Raw genomic sequence first — 21,115 nt, 5'->3', positions numbered from 1 at the left:
AGAGATTTTGTTGTATTTTTTTTTCACTCCCGCTTTTGCTTATTTAGCTATCACATGCATCTAAAGTTCAAGTTCAGCAGTGTTGCTACTCTCCCTAGGAGTGGCCATCCTGCAAAGATGACTGCAAGAGCACGGCGCAGAATTCTCAATGAGGTTAAGAAGAATCTTCGAGTTTCAGCTAAAGACTTACAGAAATCTCTGGAACATGCTAACATCTCAGCTGACAATTCTACCATACGTAAAACACTAAACAAGAATGGTGTTCATGGGAGGACACCATGGAAGAAGCCACTGCTGTCCAAAAAAAACATTGCTGCACGTCTGAAGTTCGCAAAAGAGCACCTGGATATTCCATATTCCAAAATATTCTGTGGACAGATGAAACTAAAGTTGAGTTGTTTGGAAGGAACACACAATACAAAGCCATAGCACAGTAAATTCAAATCCTCATCCCAGCTATAAAGTATGGTGGAGGGAGCATCATGGTGTGGGGCGGCTTTGCTGCCTCAGGGCCTGGACAGCTTGCTATCATCGACGGAAAAATGAATTCCCAAATTTTTCAAGACATTTTTCTGAAAAATGTAAAGCTATCTGTCCGCCAATTGAAGCTCAACAAAAGTTGGGTGATGCAACAGGACAATAACCCAAAACACAGAAGTAAATCAACAACAGAATGGCTTCAACAGAAGAAAATACGCCTTCTGGAGTGGCCCACTCGGAGTCCTGACCTCAACCCAATTGAGATGCTGTGGCATGACCTCAAGAGTATGGTTCACACCAGACATCCCAAAAATATTGCTGAACTGAAACAGTTTTGTAAAGAGGAATGGTCCAAAATTCTTCCTGACCGATGCACAGGTCTGATCCACAATTACAGAAAATGTTTGGTTGAGGTTATTACTGCCTAAGGAGGTTCAACCAATTAAATCCAAGGGATCACATACATTTCCTACCCTACACTGTGAATGTTTACACTGTGTGTTCAATAAAGACATGAACACGTATAATTGTTTGTGTGTTATTAGTTTAAGCAGACTGTGTTTGTCTATTGTTGTGACTTAGATGAAGATCAGATCAAATTTTATGACCAATTTATGCAGAAATCCAGGTAATTCCAAAGGGTTCACATACTTTTTCTTTTTCAGTGTCAATGTGCGTGGCACAAGTTAGTTGAGGTAATTGAGGTAATATGTACATGTAGGTAGAGTTAAAGTGACTGCATAGATAATAAACAGAGAGTAGCAGCGTAAAAAGAGGGGGGGGGGAATGCAAATAGTCAGGGTAGCCATTTGATTAGCTGTTCTTATGGCTTGGGGGAAGAAGCTGTTAAGCCTTTTGGCTTAGAAGCTGTTAAGCCTTCCTGGTTGGCAGGAAGCTTGGCCCCAGTGAAGTACTGGGCCGTATGCACTACCCTCTGGAGGCTGAGCAGTTGGCATACCAGGCAGTGATGCAACCAGTCAGGATGCTCTCGATGGTGCAGCTGTAGAACTTTTTGAGGATCTGAGGACCTGAGGGGAAATAGACTTTGTCGTGCCCTCTTCACGATTATCTTGGTGTGTTTGGACCATGATAGTTTGTTGTTGATGTGGACACCAAGAAACTTGAAGCTCTCAACCTGCTCCACTATATACCCGTCAATGAGATTGGGGGCGTGCTCGGTACTCCTTTTCCTGTAGTCCACAATCAGTCCTCCATGAGTAGTGGTCCTCCATGAGTAGTGCTGCTAATAAGTCCTTAGCTTTGGGATCATGCTCAGGTAAAACAATTTGGCTAATCTATGCTTCCATATTTCCAAGTCCTATTCTTGAAGATCAAGGGTTATAACATTTATTGGAATGACTGTAATTCTGACAGACTTTGGTTTTTCATGTAAAGATATAATTTAATCATATTATTGTATGTAGTAGAAAGCGATGGGTTAGATAAAGTGTACATAACCAACCCATAAAGTAAAATTTAACATCCAGAAATGGGCATCTATGTAAACTGTAACATTGATTTATCCTGCAATATATGTCGTTCAAATGGTAACATACATTTTTGTCTTCTTCTAATACCTCTTAAGGGGAAAGTCATCTAAAAGTAAAGGAATGTAATCAGATTACGTTACTGAGTTTGGGTAACCCAAAAGGTACGTTACTGATCACAATTTTGGACAGGTAACTAGCAACTGTAACAGATTACATTTAGAAAGTAACCTGGGCTCCCGAGTGGCCGTGATTGGGAGTGCCATAGGGTGGTGCACAATTGGCCCAGTGTTGTCCGGGTTTGGCCGGTTTAGGCCGCCATTGTAAATAAGAATTTGGTCTTGACTGAATTGCATATGACGTTAATATGGTGTCAACGATGTAGGTAGGCTGTGTGTAGTGGTTAGAGGTTATGATATAAAGGTTTGGCTTGGATAGGTTTTTTAGTCTGGTCACAGACAACTGATGTGTTTTGCACATCAGTTGTCCACAAGTGAAGGAAAAGGGGGGAGGAGAAGAGCACATAGATGCGAGAAGTAATAATACAACAATCAAAGGGATCATGCTGTTTGTATGTGGCTGCTTGGAAAGTGAACTGTGTTTGCATGTGATCAGGGGTGTATTAATTCCACCAATTCTGTTGAAAACAGAAGCAAACGGAACGAGGAAAAGAGGTAAAACATATCTGAATTTGTCCAATAGAATCGCTCATTTGCAACTGTTGGACTAATTCTTTATGTAATACATGTACCACTAGCCACTTTAAACTATGCCACTTTATGTTTGCATACCCTACAGTACTCATCTCATATGTATATACCGTACTCTATACCATCTACTGCATCTTGCCTATGCCGTTCTGTACCACCACTCATTCATATATCTTTATGTACATATTCTTTATCCCTTTACACTTGTGTGTGTATAAGGTAGTAGTTGTGGAATTGTTAGGTTAGATTACTTGTTGGTTATTACTGCATTGTCGGAACTAGAAGCACAAGCATTTCGCTACACTCGCATTAACATCTGCTAACCATGTGTATGTGACTAATAAAATTTGATTTGATTTGATTTACTGATTACACCCTCGATCAGCTAGATGCAGACAGTTATTGAATGTGTCAATGTCTCTCACCTTGATTACAAAAATGCATCTCGACCTGTGCTCCTACCTTGTAAACTTTAATTCGTAGGCTAGGTTGTAGCAACTTCATGATGGGTATAGGGAATATTGAAGTATCATGTAGTAGCCTAAACCTATCAATGTTACATTGAGCTGGGTGAATGGAATATGAATGACAGTCATCCAATATTTTTATTAAAAAAACATTTATTTCACCTTTATTTAACCAGGTAGGCCAGTTGAGAAAAAGTTCTCATTTACATCTGCGACCTGGCCAAGATAAAGCAAAGCAGTGCGACAAAAACAACAACACAGAGTTACACATGGGATAAACGAGCGTACAGTCAATAACGCAATAGAAAAATCTGTATACAGGGTGTGCAAATGAAATTAGGAGGTAAGGCAATAAATAGGCCAATAGTGGCAAAGTAATTACAATTTAGCAATTTACACTGGAGTGATATATGTGCAGATGAGGATGTGCAAGTAGAAATACCGGTGTGCAATATATACAGAGAAAAGAGTCCTCCCGAGAATTGAACCCTGTGGCACCTCCATAGAGACTGCAAGAGGTCCAGACAACAGGCCCTCCGATTTGACACACTGAACTCTATCTGAGAAGTAGTTAGTGAACCAGGCAAGCCAGTCATTAGAGAAACCAAGGCTGTTGAGTCTGCCAATAAGAATACGTTGATTGACAGAGTCGAAAGCCTGGGCCAGGTCGATGAAGACGGCTGCACAGTACTGTCTTTTATCGATGGCGGTTATGATAACGTTTAGGACCTTGAGCGTGGCTGAGGTGCACCTGTGACCAGCTCGGAAACCAGATTGCATAGCAGAGAAGGTACGGTGGGATTCGAAGTGGTCAGTGATCTGTTTGTTAACTTGGCTTTCAAAGACTTTAGAAAGGCAGGGCAGGATGGATTTAGGTCTGTAACAGTTTGGGTCTAGAGTGTCTCCCCCTTTGAAGAGGGGGATGACCGCGGCCACTTTCCAATCTTAGGAATCTCAGACGATACGAAAGAGCGGTGGAACAGACCGATAAAATAGTTTTTTCCCCCTCATCAATCTACACACAACACCCCACCCTATAATGACAAAGCAAAAACAGGTTTTTAGACACTTTTGCAAATGTATTAAAAATAAAAAGCTGAAATTAAAAGTATTCAGACGGTCTGAAATAGGGGTTGCAACAATGGCGGCAGAACATTTTATGAAGAGAGGGTCCAGATTGTCTAGCCCAGCTGATTTGTAGGGATCCACATTTTGCAGCTCCTTCCGAACATCAGCTGTCTGGATTTGGGTGAAGGAGAAGCGGGGGGGGGGGGGGGCTTGGGTCCCAGTTGCTGCGGGGGGTGCAGAGCTGTTGGCCGGAGTTGGGGTAGCCAGGTGGAAAGCATGGCTAGCCGTAGCTAATTGGTTATTGAAATTCTCGATTACCGTGGATTTACCAGTGGTGACAGTGTTTCCTAGTCTCAGTGCAGTGGGCAGCTGGGAGGAGGTATTCTTATTCTCCATGGACTTTACAGTGTCCCTAAACGTTTTGGAATTAGTGCTGCAGGATGCAAATTTCTGTTTGAAAAAGCTAGCCTTTGTTTCCTAACTGACTGTGTGTATTGGTTACTGACTTCCCTGAAAAGTTGCAAATCATGGGGACTATTTGATGCTAGTGCAGTGCGCCACAGGGTGTAATAGAAATAAGGTCATGCTCATAAAAAAAATTGTCATCCGCCCTCAGTGGCAATCTTTACCAAGGATCACCTTCAGTGCTCAGTTGTCTCCACCAAGTCTGTCCCCAAACAATTAGATTTGCTGGTTTTAAGCATTAAACTTTCAAATAGCTCTTTGTTGACTGTCGCTGGGTGTTTTCATCCTCCATCAGCACCGTTCTGTACCTACCTGCCCTAAGCTCTCTCCTGGCCTGTACCCTACCTGCCCAAAGCTCTCTCCTGGCCTGTACCCTACCTGCCCTAAGCTCTCTCCTGGTCTGTACCCTACCTGCCCAAAGCTCTCTCCTGGCCTGTACCCTACCTGCCCTAAGCTCTCTCCTGGCCTGTACCCTACCTGCCCTAAGCTCTCTCCTGGCCTGTACCCTACCTGCCCAAAGCTCTCTCCTGGCCTGTACCCTACCTGCCCTAAGCTCTCTCCTGGTCTGTACCCTACTTGCCCTAAGCTCTCTCCTGGCCTGTACCCTACCTGCCCAAAGCTCTCTCCTGGCCTGTACCCTACCTGCCCTAAGCTCTCTCCTGGCCTGTACCCTACCTGCCCAAAGCTCTCTCCTGGCCTGTACCCTACCTGCCCTAAGCTCTCTCCTGGCCTGTACCCTACCTGCCCTAAGCTCTCTCCTGGTCTGTACCCTACCTGCCCTAAGCTCTCACCTGGACTGTACCCTACCTGCCCTAAGCTCTCTCCTGGCCCCTTATACTAAATCTGAATTTGTCCTGTTAGGTGACCTAAACTGGGACATGCTTAAACCACCTGATCAAGTCCTAAAGTAATGGGACTCCCTAAATCCTTCTCAGATTATTACCAATCCCACAAGGTATGACTCCAAACACCCAGAAAAGGCTACTCTCCTCGATGTTATCCTCACAAATAATCCTGATAGGTATCAGTCTGGTGTTTTCTGTAATGACCTTAGTGATCACTGTTTTACAGCCTGTGTTCGTAATGGCTGCTCAGTGAAACGACCTGTCCTGATTTGTCATAGATGCTTGCTAAAAAAACGAATGAGCAAGCCTTCCTTCCTGGCCTCTGTACAATGGTATAGAATCAGTTTGATCCCTTCTGTCGAAGACGCTTGGACTTTCTTTTTTTGATATTTTCAGTGGTATTGTTAACAAACACGCCCCCATAAAGAAAATGAGAATTAAAAACAGGTTCAGCCCCTGGTTTGACCGTGATCTTGCAGAGTTACTCCACCTCAAGAATTGCATTTGGCGAAAGGCTCTGCACACACGTACTCAGGCTGATTGGCTATCGTTTAGGCAAATGAGAAATACAGGCTATCCGGAAGGCCAAAGTTAGTTACTTTAAGGAGCAGTTCTCTCTCTGTGGGTCTAACCCCAAGAAGTTCTGGAAAACAGTTAAAGACCTGGAGAATAAACCCTCCTCCTCACAGCTACCCATGTCCCTTAATGTTGATGATGTGGTTGTTACTGACAAGTAGCACATGGCTGAGCTCTTTAATCACCACTTCATTAAGTCAGGACTCCTATTTGACTCAGACATGTCTCCTTGCCCGTCCAACATTTCCTCATCTCCCACTCCTTCTAATGTGACTATCCCGATGCTTCTCCCTCTTTTTACCCTGCGCCACTACAAAGTTTCTCCATGCAGGCAGTCACTGAGTCCGAGGTGCTAAAGGAGCTCCTTAAACTTGACCCAAAAAAAACATCTAGGTCAGATGGTTTAGACCCTTTCTTCTTTAAGGTTCCTGACCCTATCATCGCCAAGCCTATCTCCAACGTTTTTAATCTGTCTCTCCTTTCTGGGGAGGTTCCCATTGCTTGGAAGGCAAGCTGATCCTAACTGACTGTTATGGGCCTATTAGAATTTTGCCCTGTTTATCAAAAATGTTGGAAAAACTTGTCAATAATCAATGTCTATAGTATTCCCTCTGGTATGCAATCTGGTTTCCGCGCAGGTTATGGAAGTGTCACTGCAACCTTAAAGGTCCTCAATGATGTCACCATTGCACTTGAGTCTAAGCAATATTGTGCTACTATTTTTATTGACTTGGTCAAAGCTTTTGATACAGTAGACCATTCTGTTCTTGTGTGCCAGCTAAGGAGTATTGGTGTCTCTGAGGGGTCTTTGGCCTGGTTTGCTAACTACCTCTCTCAAAGAGTGCAGTGTATAAAGTCAGAAAATCTGCTGTCTCAGCCACTGCCTGTCACCAAGGGAGTATCCCAAGGCTCAATCCTAGGCCCCATGCTCTTCTCAATTTACATCAACAACATAGCTCAGGCAGTAGGAAGCCCTCTCATCCATTTACATGCAGATGATACAGTCTTATACTCAGCTGGCCCCTCCCCGGATTTTGTGTTAAATGCTCTCCAACAAAGCTTTCTTAGTGTCCAACAAGCTTTCTCTACTTGTTCTGAACACCTCCAAAACAAAGGTCATGTGGTTTGGTAAGAAGAATGCCCCTCTTCCCACTGGTGTGATTACTACCTCGGAGGGTTTACAGCTTGAGGTAGTCACCTCATACAAGTACTTGGGAGTATGGCTAGATGGTGCACTGTCCTTCTCTCAGGACATATCAAAGCTGCAGGCTAAAGTTAAATCTAGACTTGGTTTCCTCTATCGTAATCGCTCCTCTTTCAACCCAGCTGCCAAACTAACCCTGATTCAGATGACCATCCTACCCATGCTAGATTACGGAGACATAATTTATAGATCGGCAGGTAAGGGTGCTCTCGAGCGGCTTGATGTTCTTTACCATTTGGCCATCAGATTTGCCACCAATGCTCCTTATAGAACACATCACTGCACTCTATACTCCTCTGTAAACTGGTCATCTCTGTATACCTGTCGCAAGACCCACTGGTTGATAATACTTTTTTAAGCTCTCTTAGGCCTCACTCCCCCCTATCTGAGATATCTACTGCAGCCCTCATCCTCCCCATTCAACACCCATTCTGCCAGTCACATTCTGTTAAATGTCCCCAAAGCACACACATCCCTGGGTCGCTCCTCTTTTCAGTTCGCTGCAGCTAGCGACTGGAACGAGCTGCAACAAGCACTCAAACAGGACAGTTTTATCTCAATCGCTTCATTCAAAGTTGAAATTGAAATGAGACTAATGTGGCAAAGGATTCTGGGATAGAATAGGATGAGGAAGGAAGATATTACGACATGGCAAAAACAAAACACACCATGCTTGAAGACAATTAGGAAAGACTAGTCAATAAAGTAGTCAAATACAAACAGCTTTCTCGTCACGCACTTGACAGAACGTATCGTGCCACCATTGTATCGCTGGCTGTGGCTGTGTGGGTGTCCGGGTCATTGGCCATACGAGCACCATTGCCCTTGAGGAGGAAGTCGTTTCATAAAGGATAAGCATCAGTAAACGTTTGCCATAATTCCCTAACCCCCCTCTGTCTCTCCTGCCACGTGTCTTCCCGTCTGCAACAGAAACAATGCCAGTGGAACGAGGAGCTAATCCTCAGGAAGAACCCATTCCAATGTCGTGCCCACTATGGTGCCATCCTGCGCCAGCACCTTTCTCCCTCCACCTCACCCCCCTCCGGTTTCCTCTTCCCTCACTCCCCATTCTTCCAAAGGGAGAAGTTTAATTAATTCATTTTTTACTTCAGTTCATTTAGTAAATAATTTATCACTTATTTTTCTTAATACTGCATTGTTGGTTTAGGCCTTGTAAGTAAGCATTTCACTGTAAGGTCTACTACACCTGTTGTATTCGGGGCACGTGACAAATACAATTTGATTTGAAAAGCAAATTATGTTAAAAATCTTGGAGAAAGGCAGAATTACAGACAGAAAAAAGGGCTTGTAGGTCCTGAGTTCATTAATAATAAATTAGATGGTCGGTGTTCTTTGTGTTTCTCCTAAATTGAGAGACGACGAGTGTAGTGTGCAAACACTCCCTCCTCCTTTCTCTTACTCTCTCTGTTTTTCTCCCTCCCTCTCTAACCTCTCCCTCCCTCCTTTTCTCCTTCCCCTGTCCCTCTCTTCCTACCTCTCGTATTGTAGGCTTTTGATTTGAGTTGCCTGCAGACCGAAGGAACCATTTGCATTTATATGACACGTGTAATACGTGCAGTGTGCACCGGGCCAGGCTGAACTGGACCTGGGCACAGGCGTGACGACGGGCCATCACAAATCACACGGTTCTCAGTAGCACTCATCCCAAGGCCCATTTCACATGAAACATGACCATAGTGTATTTTTTTTTTACGCAACCCATGTGGCCCACCCACACCTGGTCCTGCAACTCCACTGTGTAATATGTTATAACTCCATGTGGAGGAATTTCCATAGCGAGAAAAGAGAGAAAACATATTTTAAAAAGTGAAAGGAGAGAGATGCAAGTGGAAGGCAGTGCTGGGTTTTCAGCCCCAACGTTGACCCATTCGGTTCCCACTCCCACCTGCCTTCTATAGCGCTAATACCCAGGGGTCATATGTATCAAGCTTCTCATATGTAGGACTACCCTACCTCACCTCTAGAACTGTTATAAACCATGACAGTGGAGAGGGAGGGGGGGGCAAGCGGAAGTCAGTGCTGCAGGTTTGCTGAAATAACAAGCTAAATAATGTTACTTCTCCAGCCTATATAAAATACGTAAATAAGTGGGCCTCAGCAATATAGAGATAATGCTGTTCCATGATGTTTTGCATTTCAAAGGGGATATGTATTTTCCCAAGTGTGTCCAATTAAGCCTGGTTCTCTTGTTATTATTATTATTCTCTCCTTCATTAGGATAACACGACTGAGCGGATCCTTCTGAACGTCGAGACGCTCCTGAAAGAGCTCGGGACCAGGGATAACGTCAAGGTATTATACCGTTGTTCATCTTCAGGCTTCGAGACTCAGAGGCTCCGTACCATTTTTGCTTGGTCATCATCATGAGTGCTTTGTGAGAGGATACAGTAGCAGGTATAGTCCAACGCTGGTACACAGATAGTTCTCTGCCTTTGTAGAGCGATGCTAATCACAAATCATACAAGACAAGCCCATCTCCTGGGTTTTACATGTAATCCGAGTTGCATCTGAATCACTTAATTCCCATCACAGACACCTAAACTACATAGGGAGTGGTTGAGTGGTTCAAATGACTTCGTAAATGTATTATTCAGTCAGGAGTTCTGTTCCAGACGGAGATCCTCCATTGAGACAAGATAAAGCAGCGAACAGAAGAATTGCACAGTGCAAAATGGATCCTGTTAGCATTATGAAGTTATACTTTTCCAATGGATTCAACAGCAGCCTTTATGGTTGATACTTGATGCAATTAGACCGCATGAATTCTGTGGTAGCCGTGTTAACTTAGCCAGCCTCCTACTGTTCTTTATAGCATTAACTTCCACTCGCTTCCACTCTTTTGATGTCCACCATGTTTGATGTATCTAATGGGAGTCTAGCAAGAGGTCTCCCCGGGGTTGAGGAAAAAGGAATCCAGTGCATTATGGAATTAATTAAAAGAAACTGCCGTCAAAATAACTGAAGGACTTGCGTTGTATAAACCAAAATGGCATTTTTTCTGTGCAATTGTTTAAGTCGCTAATACTGTAGTCAACCACAAATATCTTTGGGGAGTGTATGTGGAGAGTGTGAGAGACACGAAAAGTGTGAGTGTGCACATGAATGTGCTTGTGTGTGTGTGTGTGCGTGCACTTTGAATATGTGAGTGTGTGTGTGCTTTACTGTGTGTATGTGTGACACAGTGTTACGGTAGGCCCAAACTCCATTTAATCTTAATTAGACCAGAACTATCAGCGGGGGTGCTCTCTTTCTAGAATATTCTTCTCCTGCACAACGGGAGATACAGGCACCGGGAGCATCTTAAAGAGAAAAGTACTCAATCGTTTGTTATAACTTTGTGTTCAACTTGTGAGCTTTGATATTTATTGCTTCTTTTGTTGTAGTTGCTGTTTCTGTATGTAAATCAATTATTATTTTGTATGTATTATCAAGATGCTAATTTAACACAAGGGCCATGTTTTACACCGGCATTGAACTGGAGTAACTACCAGGAATAACCTGTATCATTTCCATAACAGTTTATGTACAGTTTATTCTTTTTAGCCCAGGACTAGCCTTAACCTTGATCTGTATTTGAACTGTAACAGCTATGAAAAATCTGCCATGTCTCCAGGTGTGGTTCTACAACCAGGCGTGGCACGGGATCGTTTCGTTCCTCAACGTGGCCAACAACGCCATCCTGAGGGGCAACCTGCCTACGGGCCGTGACCCCAGGGAGTACGGCATCTCCTCCTCCAGCCACCCTCTCAACCTCACCAAGGTGCAGCTCTCCTACCAGGCACTGTGAGTAGGAATGTATCAGCTCCGGGGGAAAGCTTCCCTTACGTAAAGATCTAAGATCAGCTTCCCCTCCCCCAATCCTAACCTTAACTTTTAGTTGGTGAAATAAAAAAATTACCAAGATCAGTGTCTAGGAGAAACTCACCTGTATATATTATATTAGAGGAGGGAGGGAGGGAGGGCGGGAGGGTGACGGAGGGAAAGAGAGAGGGAAAGAGAGAGGGAGGGTGACAGAGGGAAAGAGAGAGGGAGACGGAGGAAGAGATTCATTCATGTGAGTAGCCCATGGGAACCACACACTTTCAGATACTGTTGCTTTATAACCCAAGAGATCAGCCAGGAGCCCTGAAGCAGCTACCCCATGAGATCTCTATGATTAATGAGGGCGTTATTGAAGTACAAAACCACCAGACATCACTGTCTAATGCAGCCTGAGTCAATCATCTATCCAATCTCCATAATCGAGGAAAAGCCTTGTATAATATAAGCTAAAATAACATAATACAACGTAACATTACATAATATAACGTGACATGCAGTATTATAGCAGAATATAATTACATAACATATCCTAGCATAGAATAAGCAGTAGCATAACATAGCATCATATCATACAGTGACATATCACATCATAACATAACCTAAAGCTCTACTGCACATCTATCTTAGATTTGTGTGTATTGGTTATATGTTGTGAAATTATTAGATATTACTTCTTAGATATTACTGCACTGTCTGAGCTAGAAACACAAGCATTTCGCTACACCCGCAATAACATCTGCTCAACACATGTATGCGACCATTACAATTTGATTTGATTTGAACTATGTACGTGAACGTGTACTCCCGGGTGGCGCAGTGGTCTAGGGCACTGCATCGCAGTGCTAGCTGCGCCACCAGAGTCTCTGGGTTCGCGCCCAGGCTGGGCTGGGTTCGCGCCCAGGCTGGGCTGGGTTCGCGCCCAGGCTCTGTCGCAGCTGGCCGCAACCTGGGAGGTCCGTGGGGCGACGCACAATTGGCATAGCGTCGTGAGGGTTTGGCCGGTAGGGATATCCTTGTCTCAGTATGTAAAAAAATAAAAAATAACAAATAAAAATAAAAAAGGAAAATGTAATAAAATGTATGCACTCTACTGTAAGTCGCTCTGGATAAGAGCATCTGCTAAATGACTAAAATGTAAATGTAAATGTAAACTATGTAGATGTCAAATTAGGCCTACGCTCAGTTTTCACACTTTGTTTGCTGAAATGTCAGTTTCGACTTTGACACCTGATGCGATCCTCATGCCACAGATACCATTTAGTTCCATGTCCCTTTCTTGTGTTACCTCTATCTAAGTAAGGTATTGATGTAGTGGTCAGGTAACAGCGACAGTGTTGAGTTAGAGAGAAATGACATGGAAGTGTAGCTAGAGGATAATTACAATGCCTTCAAATTCCATACAATAGATTCAGCCCCCCCTCTCTTTCTCTCCTCATCTGTCTCTTTCTCTCTGTCTCTTTCTCTCTGTCTCTTTCGCTCTGTCTCTTTCTCTCTGTCTCTCTCTCTCTCTCTCTCTCTGCCTTTCTTTTTGTATCTGTCTTTTCTCTCACTCTGTCTGTTTCTTCCTATGTTGGTCTCATTTCTCTCTCTCTCTCTCTCTCTCTCTCCCTCGCTCTCTCTCGCTCTCTCTCCATGTGGTCTAAAGATGAACTTTAGATCATGGATTACCAGAGTTAAAAAGTAAGGGAAGCATAGGAGTAAAACACATGTGCGTGTTCGTGTCCCTGCATCATTACCCTAATTCAAGAGTTGTTCTCCATAAAGTATGGTTTTAAACGGAGCTGGTTTTAAACGGAGCATACAGGAACATGTGATGTGGTGGTTGTAGAACATTTAGGGGGTAGCTGCCGTCTAGGTCTTTTGTCTAGACTCACTGCAATGCTCTCCTAGCATAAGCAGATGAATCATCATGGTGGGTCTCTGTGACCTGGAGCTTCCTGGTTTTCAGTGAATCAGAGAGAGACATGTTAGTATCCAAATCTTCCATGTCCATTAATAAAACAGCTTGACATTAAGGGATTCACGTACCATCTTCAGAGCAGGTATTTGATTTTCCTGCGAGCTGAAAAGAATCCTTTGCCATGTGTGTATATTTCTCAATTCCTGCATTATGGCTTCACATACTGTCTGGAAAATGATTTACTCAAAAAATTCAAAGGTAGACTATTATTTGACTACTTCATTATGCTTTTCTAACTCCCCTCCACACCTCCATGTTTGAAGCCGCACCTCACTCTAGACCTTAGGCAAAAAGACCTGGAACGACCAGGCACATTAAATGCTCTCCCCTACTATACTGTTTATTACTTTATTAGCAGGGTGCATGTCCCCTCACAGTGATTAGCCGCTAGTCCTTGTTCAGGGTTACCTCATTAGCCAATCACTTGCCTCAAACAATCCTCGGCCCCGGCGAGCGAGGTCTAGATAAACCTGTTGAAAACTGCTGAAAGTGGGGCGGCACCCACTGCGTAAATGATTTCATGTTTACGCATCCTAATTGTGTCCAGCCCGCACTGCACTGATGAATGTTGAGGCGGTGCTGCGCGACTTATTTAATATGTTAATTACCTGGCAGGTAGTCTGGCGAGAGATTATGGTAGGGCGGAAGGGAGGAGGGGTGTGTTTGTGTGTGTGTGTGTGTGTGTGTGTGTGTGTGTGTGTGTGTGTGTGTGTGTGTGTGTGTGTGTGTGTGTGTGTGTGTGTGTGTGTGTGTGTGTGTGTGTGTGTGTGTGTGTGTGTGTGTGTGTGTGTGTGTGTGGTTGATCAAATGGATTTTTTGTAAAGGAAACAAAAATAGGCTATAGGCCTACGTGTTTCTAGGACTGTAGAATTATACAAAACATGTAATTGACTCTCTAAACAAATAACTATTGTTTTTTTATTGATATATTCCCATTATTTCTTCATGCAATTCATCATTTACAATAGATTATGCACTATTTATAAAGCATTTATTTATCAAGCATGTTTGAACACCTTGCAGGTTGATATGCATCTGATGCATAAGCTAAAGGGAACGCCCGGCAACATTCTCTAGTGGGTACTGACATGCTGAACGGCTAGCAATTCAAACTTATCTAGATTCGAATCCATCCCCTTGTGCCCTAAACAATAGCCTACACTATTGTCCCCAGATGGTACTAGTTGGTCGGAACTTGGTCCCCAGATGGGACTTCCTGTTGATGCCAAATAAGGAGTTTCCTCTTGGGTCCCCACATTGTTCACCTTCCCAGTCCCCACAATGTCATCTACCCTTATTTCAATGAATCAATTACATTTGAAGGGGTGTATTCATTATAGATTTTTTTCAATTTTTTATGTTTTTGTTGTCAGGAAGGTGGTGTCCCCAGAATGTGGTGTGAGAACAGGTGTCCCTAGTAGGTGATATAAACGTGTGTGTGTGTGTGTGTGTGTGTGTGTGTGTGTGTGTGTGTGTGTGTGTGTGTGTGTGTGTGTGTGTGTGTGTGTGTGTGTGTGTGTGTGTGTGTGTGTGTGTGCGTAGATGACGTGCAACTATTTTTGTGGGAACTTGGAAACAAACAGAAATTTGACCAACTGGGGAAATTTTGTTGTTCTCCACAAAGTCAAATGCTATTTCTCGGGGATTTAGTGTTAGGGTTAGAATTATGTTAATTAAGGGTTAGGAGCTAGGGTTAGTTTTAGGGTTAGGTTTAAGTAGTCTTTAGCTGGGTGAATGATATTCCAACCGCATGGAAGATCCAGCATTTCCAAGATGAGGCCTCCCGAGTGGCGCAGCGGTCTAAGGCACTGCATCGCAGTGCTTGAGGTGTCACTACAGACCCGGGTTTGATCCCAGGTTGTGTCGCAGCCGATTGAGGTGGCGCACAATTGGCCCAGTGTCGTCCGATTTAGGGAAGGGTTTGGCCGGCCGGGATGTCATTGTCCCATCGCGCTCTAGCGACTCCTGTGGTGGGCCGGGCACAGGCATGCTGGCACTGTCTCCAGTTCTACGGTGTTTCCTCCGACACATTGGTGTGGCTGACTTCCGGGTTAACCTGTCTAGGATGAGGGTGCCGCTAGCGGCACTCCCCCCCCACCCCCACTGAAAAGGCAGAGCCGCGAAATTCAAAAAAAATATTTTTTTTAAATATTTAACTTTCACACATTAAAGTCCAATACAGCTAATGAAAGACACAGATCTTGTGAATCCAGCCAACATGTCTGATTTTTAAAATGTTTTACAGGGAAGACACAATATGTAAAGATGTAAATCTATTAGCTAAAAACACATTAGCATAATCCACCATCTTTTCTTTGTCCACCAACAACAGTAGCTATCACTAATTCGGCTAAACTAAGATATTTATAGCCCCTAACCAAGAAAAAAACTCATCAGATGACAGTCTGATAACATATTTATGGTATGGGATAGGTTTTGTTAGAAAAATGTGCATATTTCAGGTAGATGGCATAGGTTACAATTGCACCCACCGTCACAAATGGACTAGAATAACTACATAGAGCAACGTGTTTACCTACTTACTAATCATCAAACATTTCGTAAAAATACACAGCATACACTAATCGAAAGACACAGATCCTGTGAATACAGACAATATTTCAGATTTTCTAAGTGTCTTACAGCGAAAACACAATAAATCGTTATATTAGCATAGCACATGTGCAAACATTACCCCAGCATTAATTCTAGCCAAAGTGAGCGATAACGTAAACATCGCCAAAATATATAATTTTTTTCACTAACCTTCTCAGAATTCTTCAGATGACACCCCTGTAACATCACATTACAACATGCATATACAGTTTGTTCGAAAATGTGCATATTTAGCCACCAAAATCATGGTTAGACAATGGGGAAAGTAGCCCAGCTGGTGAGAAAATGTCCGTGCGCCATATTAGACAGTGATCTACTCGTATACATAAATACTCATAAACGTGACTAAAAAATATAGGGTGGACAGCGATTGATAGACAATTTAATTCTTAATACAATCGCGGAATTACATTTTTTAAATTATCCTTACTTTTCAATACAGTTTGCGCCAAGCGAAGCTACGTCAAAAAACATGGCGTCCTAAGCCACTAACATTTTTCGACAGAAACACGATTTATCATAATAAAAATGTCCTACTTTGAGCTGTTCTTCCATCAGTATCTTGGGCAAAGGATCCTTTCTTGGGTCTAATCGTCTTTTGGTGGAAAGCTGTCCTCTTGCCATGTGGAAATGCCAACTGCGTTCAGCATGAACTGGAAGCGTGCCCAGCGATTCACAGCGTTTCAGAAATAAATGTCCCAAAATCGCACTAAACGGATATAAATTGCTATAAAACGCTTTAAATTAACTACCTTATGATGTTTTTAACTCCTATAACGAGTCTTAACATGACCGGAGAAAGATTACTCCCAACACTAATGCTTGGAACAGGTGCGGGTCGGTGTCCTCCAGGCGCATGACGCAGCTCCAAAAGAGTGACTAGCTACAGGGTTTTTTAATTTATAGTGCCTGTGAACGCGCAATCGACCCCATTCAAATCGTCATCACGTAAAGGCATCCAGGGGAAGACGTAAGCAGTGTCCGTATACTCATAGGAATAACATTGGCTTTAAAACTGACTCCAGAACAGTGGCCAAAATTTCTGAAATCTGACTCCATGTCAGGGAAATTGCTGTAGAATGGGTTCTGTTCCACTTAGAGACAAAATTTCAACTCCTATAGAAACTATAGACTGTTTTCTATCCAATAATAATAATAATATGCATATTGTACAATCAAGAATTTTGTAGGAAGCCGTTTCAAAAATTACACGATTACCATAAATAGTGACAACAGCGCCCCCAGCCTCAACAGGTTAAGTAAGCAGTGTGTCAAGAAGCAGTGCGGCTTGGCAGGGCCGTGTTTCGGAGGACACATGGCTCTCGACCTTCGCCTCTCCCGAGTCCATACAGGAGTTGCAGCGATGGGACAAGACTGTAACTACCAATTGGATATCACAAGGTATGGGGAGAAACTAGAATTTCCAAGATGAATGAGCATTGCTTCTCTGAAAAGTTTTAATTAGTTTTGCCTGATTGCGTTTCATGCAGAGAATTCAGTCAAATTGAGTCATCCTATTGGTAACAAGCACAAAGCTAATACATCAACTTATAATTTACAGTAGATCATACAAACCATTTCTCCAACTGGACATATTTTTATTATAAATTAAACCATGCGAGACTTGTCTAATAATACTTAGACATTTTAGCACATTTTAGTAATACAGTTGAAGTCGGAGGTTTATATACACTTAGGTTGAAGTCATTAAAACTCGTTTTTCAACCACTCCACAAATTTCTTGTTAACAAACTATAGTTTTGGCAAGTCGGTTAGGACATCTACTTTGTCCATGACACAAGTAATTTTTCCAACAATTGTTTACAGATTATTTCACTTATAATTCACTATATCACAATTCCAGTGGGTCAGAAGTTTACATACACTAAGTTGACTGTGCCTTTAACCAGCTTGGAAAATTCCAGAAAATGATGTCATGGCTATAGAAGCTTCTGATGGGCCAATTGACATAATTTGAGTAAATTGAAGGTGTACCTGTGGATGTATTTCAAGGCCTACCTTCAAGCTCAGTGCCTCTTTGCTTGACGTCATGGGAAAATCAAAAGAAATCAGCCAAGACCTCTGGAAATAAATTGTAGACCTCCACAAGTCTGGTTCATCCATGGGAGCAATTTCCAAACGCCTGAAGGTACCACGTTCATCTGTACAAACAAAAGTATGCAAGTATAAACACCATGGGACCACGCAGCCGTCATACCACTCAGGAAGGAGACGCGTTCAGTCTCCTAGAGATGAACGTACTTTGGTGCAAATCAATCCCAGGATAACAGCAAAGGACCTTGTGAAGATGCTGGAGGTAACGGGTACAAAACTATCTATGTCCACAGTAAAACAAGTCCTATATCAACATAACCTGAAAGGCCGCTCAGCAAGGAAGAAGCCACTGCTCCAAAACCACCATAAAAAAGCCAGACTACGGTTTGCAACTGCACATGGGGACAAAGATTGTACATTTTGGAGAAATTTCCTCTGGTCTGATGAAACAAAAATAGAACTGTTTGGCTATAATGACCATTGTTATGTTTGGAGGAAAAGAGGGATGCTTGCAAGCCAAAGAACACCATCCCAACCGTGAAGCACGGGGTGGCAGCATCATGGTGTGGGGGTGCTTTGCTGCAGGAGGGACTGGTGCACTTCACAAAATAGATGGCATCATGAGGTAGAAAAATTATGTGGAAATATTGAATCACAATCTCACGACATCAGTCAGGAAGTTAAAGCTTGGTCGCAAATATGTCTTCCAAATGGACAATGATCCCAAGCATACTTCCAAAGTTGTGACAAAATGGCTTAAGGACAACAAAATTAAAGATATTGGAGTGGCCATCACAAAGCCCTGACCTCAATCCTATAGAAAATTTGTGGGCAGAACTGAAAAAGTGTGTGCGATTAAGGAAGCCTTCAAACCTGACTCAGTTACACCAGCTCTGTCAGGGAGAATGGGCCAAAATTCACCCAATATATTGTGGGAAGCTTGTGGAAGGCTACCCGAAACATTTGACCCAAGTTAAACAATTTAAAGGCAATGCTACCAAATACTAATTGAGTGTATGTAAACCTCTGACCCACTGGGAAAGTGATGAAAGAAAAATAAAAGCTGAAATAAATCATTCTCTCTACTATTATTCTGACATTTCACATTCTTCAAATAAAGTGGGGATCCTAATTGACCTAAAGAGAGGGAATTTTTACTACGATTAAATGTCAGGAATTTTGAGAAACTGAGTTTAAATGTATTTGGCTAAGGTGTATGTAAACTTCTGACTTCAACTGTAAGTACTCTCATCCAGAGCAATTAAAGTATAGGTCAAACATTTCAGTAGCATTCAATCCATGTCAAAGGCAAGACTAATCCCACTGGGCACAGGTGTAAATTCTACGTCTTTCCCACGTTGGTTCAATGTCATTTCATTGAAATGATATGGAAACAACGTTGATTCAACCAGTGTGTGCCCAGTGGGATGACACGACTGGTGCAGAAAGTGTGAGATTTCACTCAGAATGCAACTCAACACCTGGAAAAGTTGTGAGGCTTACTTCCACCAAAAGGCCCCTTGACCAATCCTCCGTCTATAGCCCCTCAGGGCTTTGCAGACAATGGCTGTGTCCCAAATGGCACCCTATTCCCTATATAGTGCACTACGTTTGACAAGGGCCCATGGGGCTCCAGTCAAAAGTAGTTCACTATATAGAGAATAGGGTGCGATTTGGAATGCATCCGATGTTCTTAATAACATTGCTCTAGAACTGGATTTTCTTTCTCCACTTTCCAGCTGTGACCGTATCTGGCTCCACCCATGTTAGGACTAATTTTATCAACGGTAAAGGTCTGGGTGGCCTCTTGTTCTGGTTTGTTAGTAAAGGAAGTAAATGGGTTTCAAGTGTGTCCTTGGTTTTTCTCTGACGTTGGCTAATCCTAGTGAGTCCTTCATCTATCATGGAAGTCACAAGAGGCTGCTGAGGGGAGAACGGGCTGATGATAATATCTGACATGGAGTAAATGTAATGGTATCAAACATATGGAAACCATGTTTTCTGATGTTTGATAGCATTCCATTAATTCCATTCCAGCCATTTCTATGAGACTGTACTCCCCAATTAAGGTGCCACCGCCCGCCTGTGATGGGAATGGAGAAAAAAAAGTGAAATCCAATTTTGTATGTGGTGACTGCATCATGGGAACACATGGAAAATAATTACTTATAAAGGATTTTAGGAGAAAAACAAGCTGTTCACACACCAGGTGCATCAGTACACTGGATCTTTTGTGGTGGTTTTCAACTGCTCGGTTAGGTTACTGTAGAGTACATGACTGACGATGTAAAAGGGTAATGAATACGTTTAAAGATTGATTGATGGATCGATAGTAGCAAAATCAATCACTCTCAAAAGGGGAGGTTCAGTATTTTATAACTTTATATTAAATGGTTAAATGGGTCCTCACACTGAAAGTAGTCTTTGGGCCAGGAGAAACTGTAATTCAAACATCCTCTTGAAAACTTTACTTTCCATTAGCTACCAGTAGCTAATAATTTATGGAAAGGACGGGAGCATAAAAATAAACTGAAATTACCTCATTTATTTGGTTTGACCTTACTTATAGGTGATTTGTCATTTTTTTTGCCATGATCACTTGAATTCGTTTTTAGCTAGCGTTTGCTAAAGTTAGCCGATGTTTAAAGAAAAAACATCATCTGTGATTTGGTTATCGTCTAACATTGAGTTGTAAAATACTAACCTTTCCATTTAAAGCAATCGACCCTTCTCCAGTCAATTATCAACCAGACCTATTGATCATGCTAGGATCAAACCTTCACTCAACTTCCTGCTTTCTTTCTCCTTCTTCAGGGCTGCCACCTCCACCGATGTGGTGGTGTCCATCTGTGTCATCTTCGCTATGTCCTTTATCCCAGCGAGCTTCGTCCTCTTCCTCATCCAGGAGCGCGTCAACAAAGCCAAGCACTTGCAGTTTGTCAGCGGCGTCAACCCGGTCGTCTATTGGGTCGCCAACTTCGCCTGGGATATAGTAGGTTATTTTCATGACTTAAAATAATTACAGAATTCAACTGTATTTCCAATGATAATCGGAAATGTGTATTTCTGCTGTTTGATGTCATTCCCAGCCCCCCGGACACCACTCATACACACACGAAAGGCTGGAAGCAGCACAGGGTCAGCCTCTGAGCAGTGCCCCTGGAACACATGAGGTTTTAAGTACCTTGCTCAAGAGCACAATGGCAGTAGGTGGCACCTGAGATTGTGATGTCAGCAACCCCGTGGTTTCCTGCCATTTCGCACCTAATGAGTGATCAATACTTAATGAGACTGTGAGGAAGGGATGGACAAGCACAAACCCCAAATAAAAGTATCGAA

The 21,115-nt window shown here is 42.8% G+C and overlaps 1 protein-coding gene across 1 annotated transcript in view; it reads left to right on the top strand.

The window, feature by feature from the left end:
* LOC129865721 (phospholipid-transporting ATPase ABCA1-like) overlaps nt 1-21,115 on the top strand; it is a 295,904-nt gene that overhangs the window by 202,255 nt on the left and 72,534 nt on the right. The window contains exons 34-36 of the mRNA XM_055938689.1: nt 9,541-9,615; nt 10,937-11,106; nt 20,591-20,768. Of these exons, the coding sequence (XP_055794664.1) occupies nt 9,541-9,615; nt 10,937-11,106; nt 20,591-20,768 (423 nt within the window). The remainder of the gene's footprint in view (nt 1-9,540; nt 9,616-10,936; nt 11,107-20,590; nt 20,769-21,115) is intronic.

This window comes from Salvelinus fontinalis, chromosome 11, assembly GCF_029448725.1.
Source record: "Salvelinus fontinalis isolate EN_2023a chromosome 11, ASM2944872v1, whole genome shotgun sequence".
NCBI lineage: Eukaryota > Metazoa > Chordata > Actinopteri > Salmoniformes > Salmonidae > Salvelinus > Salvelinus fontinalis.
Note: the sequence above shows the minus strand (reverse complement) of the source record. Positions and strands in the feature narration are given on the sequence as shown.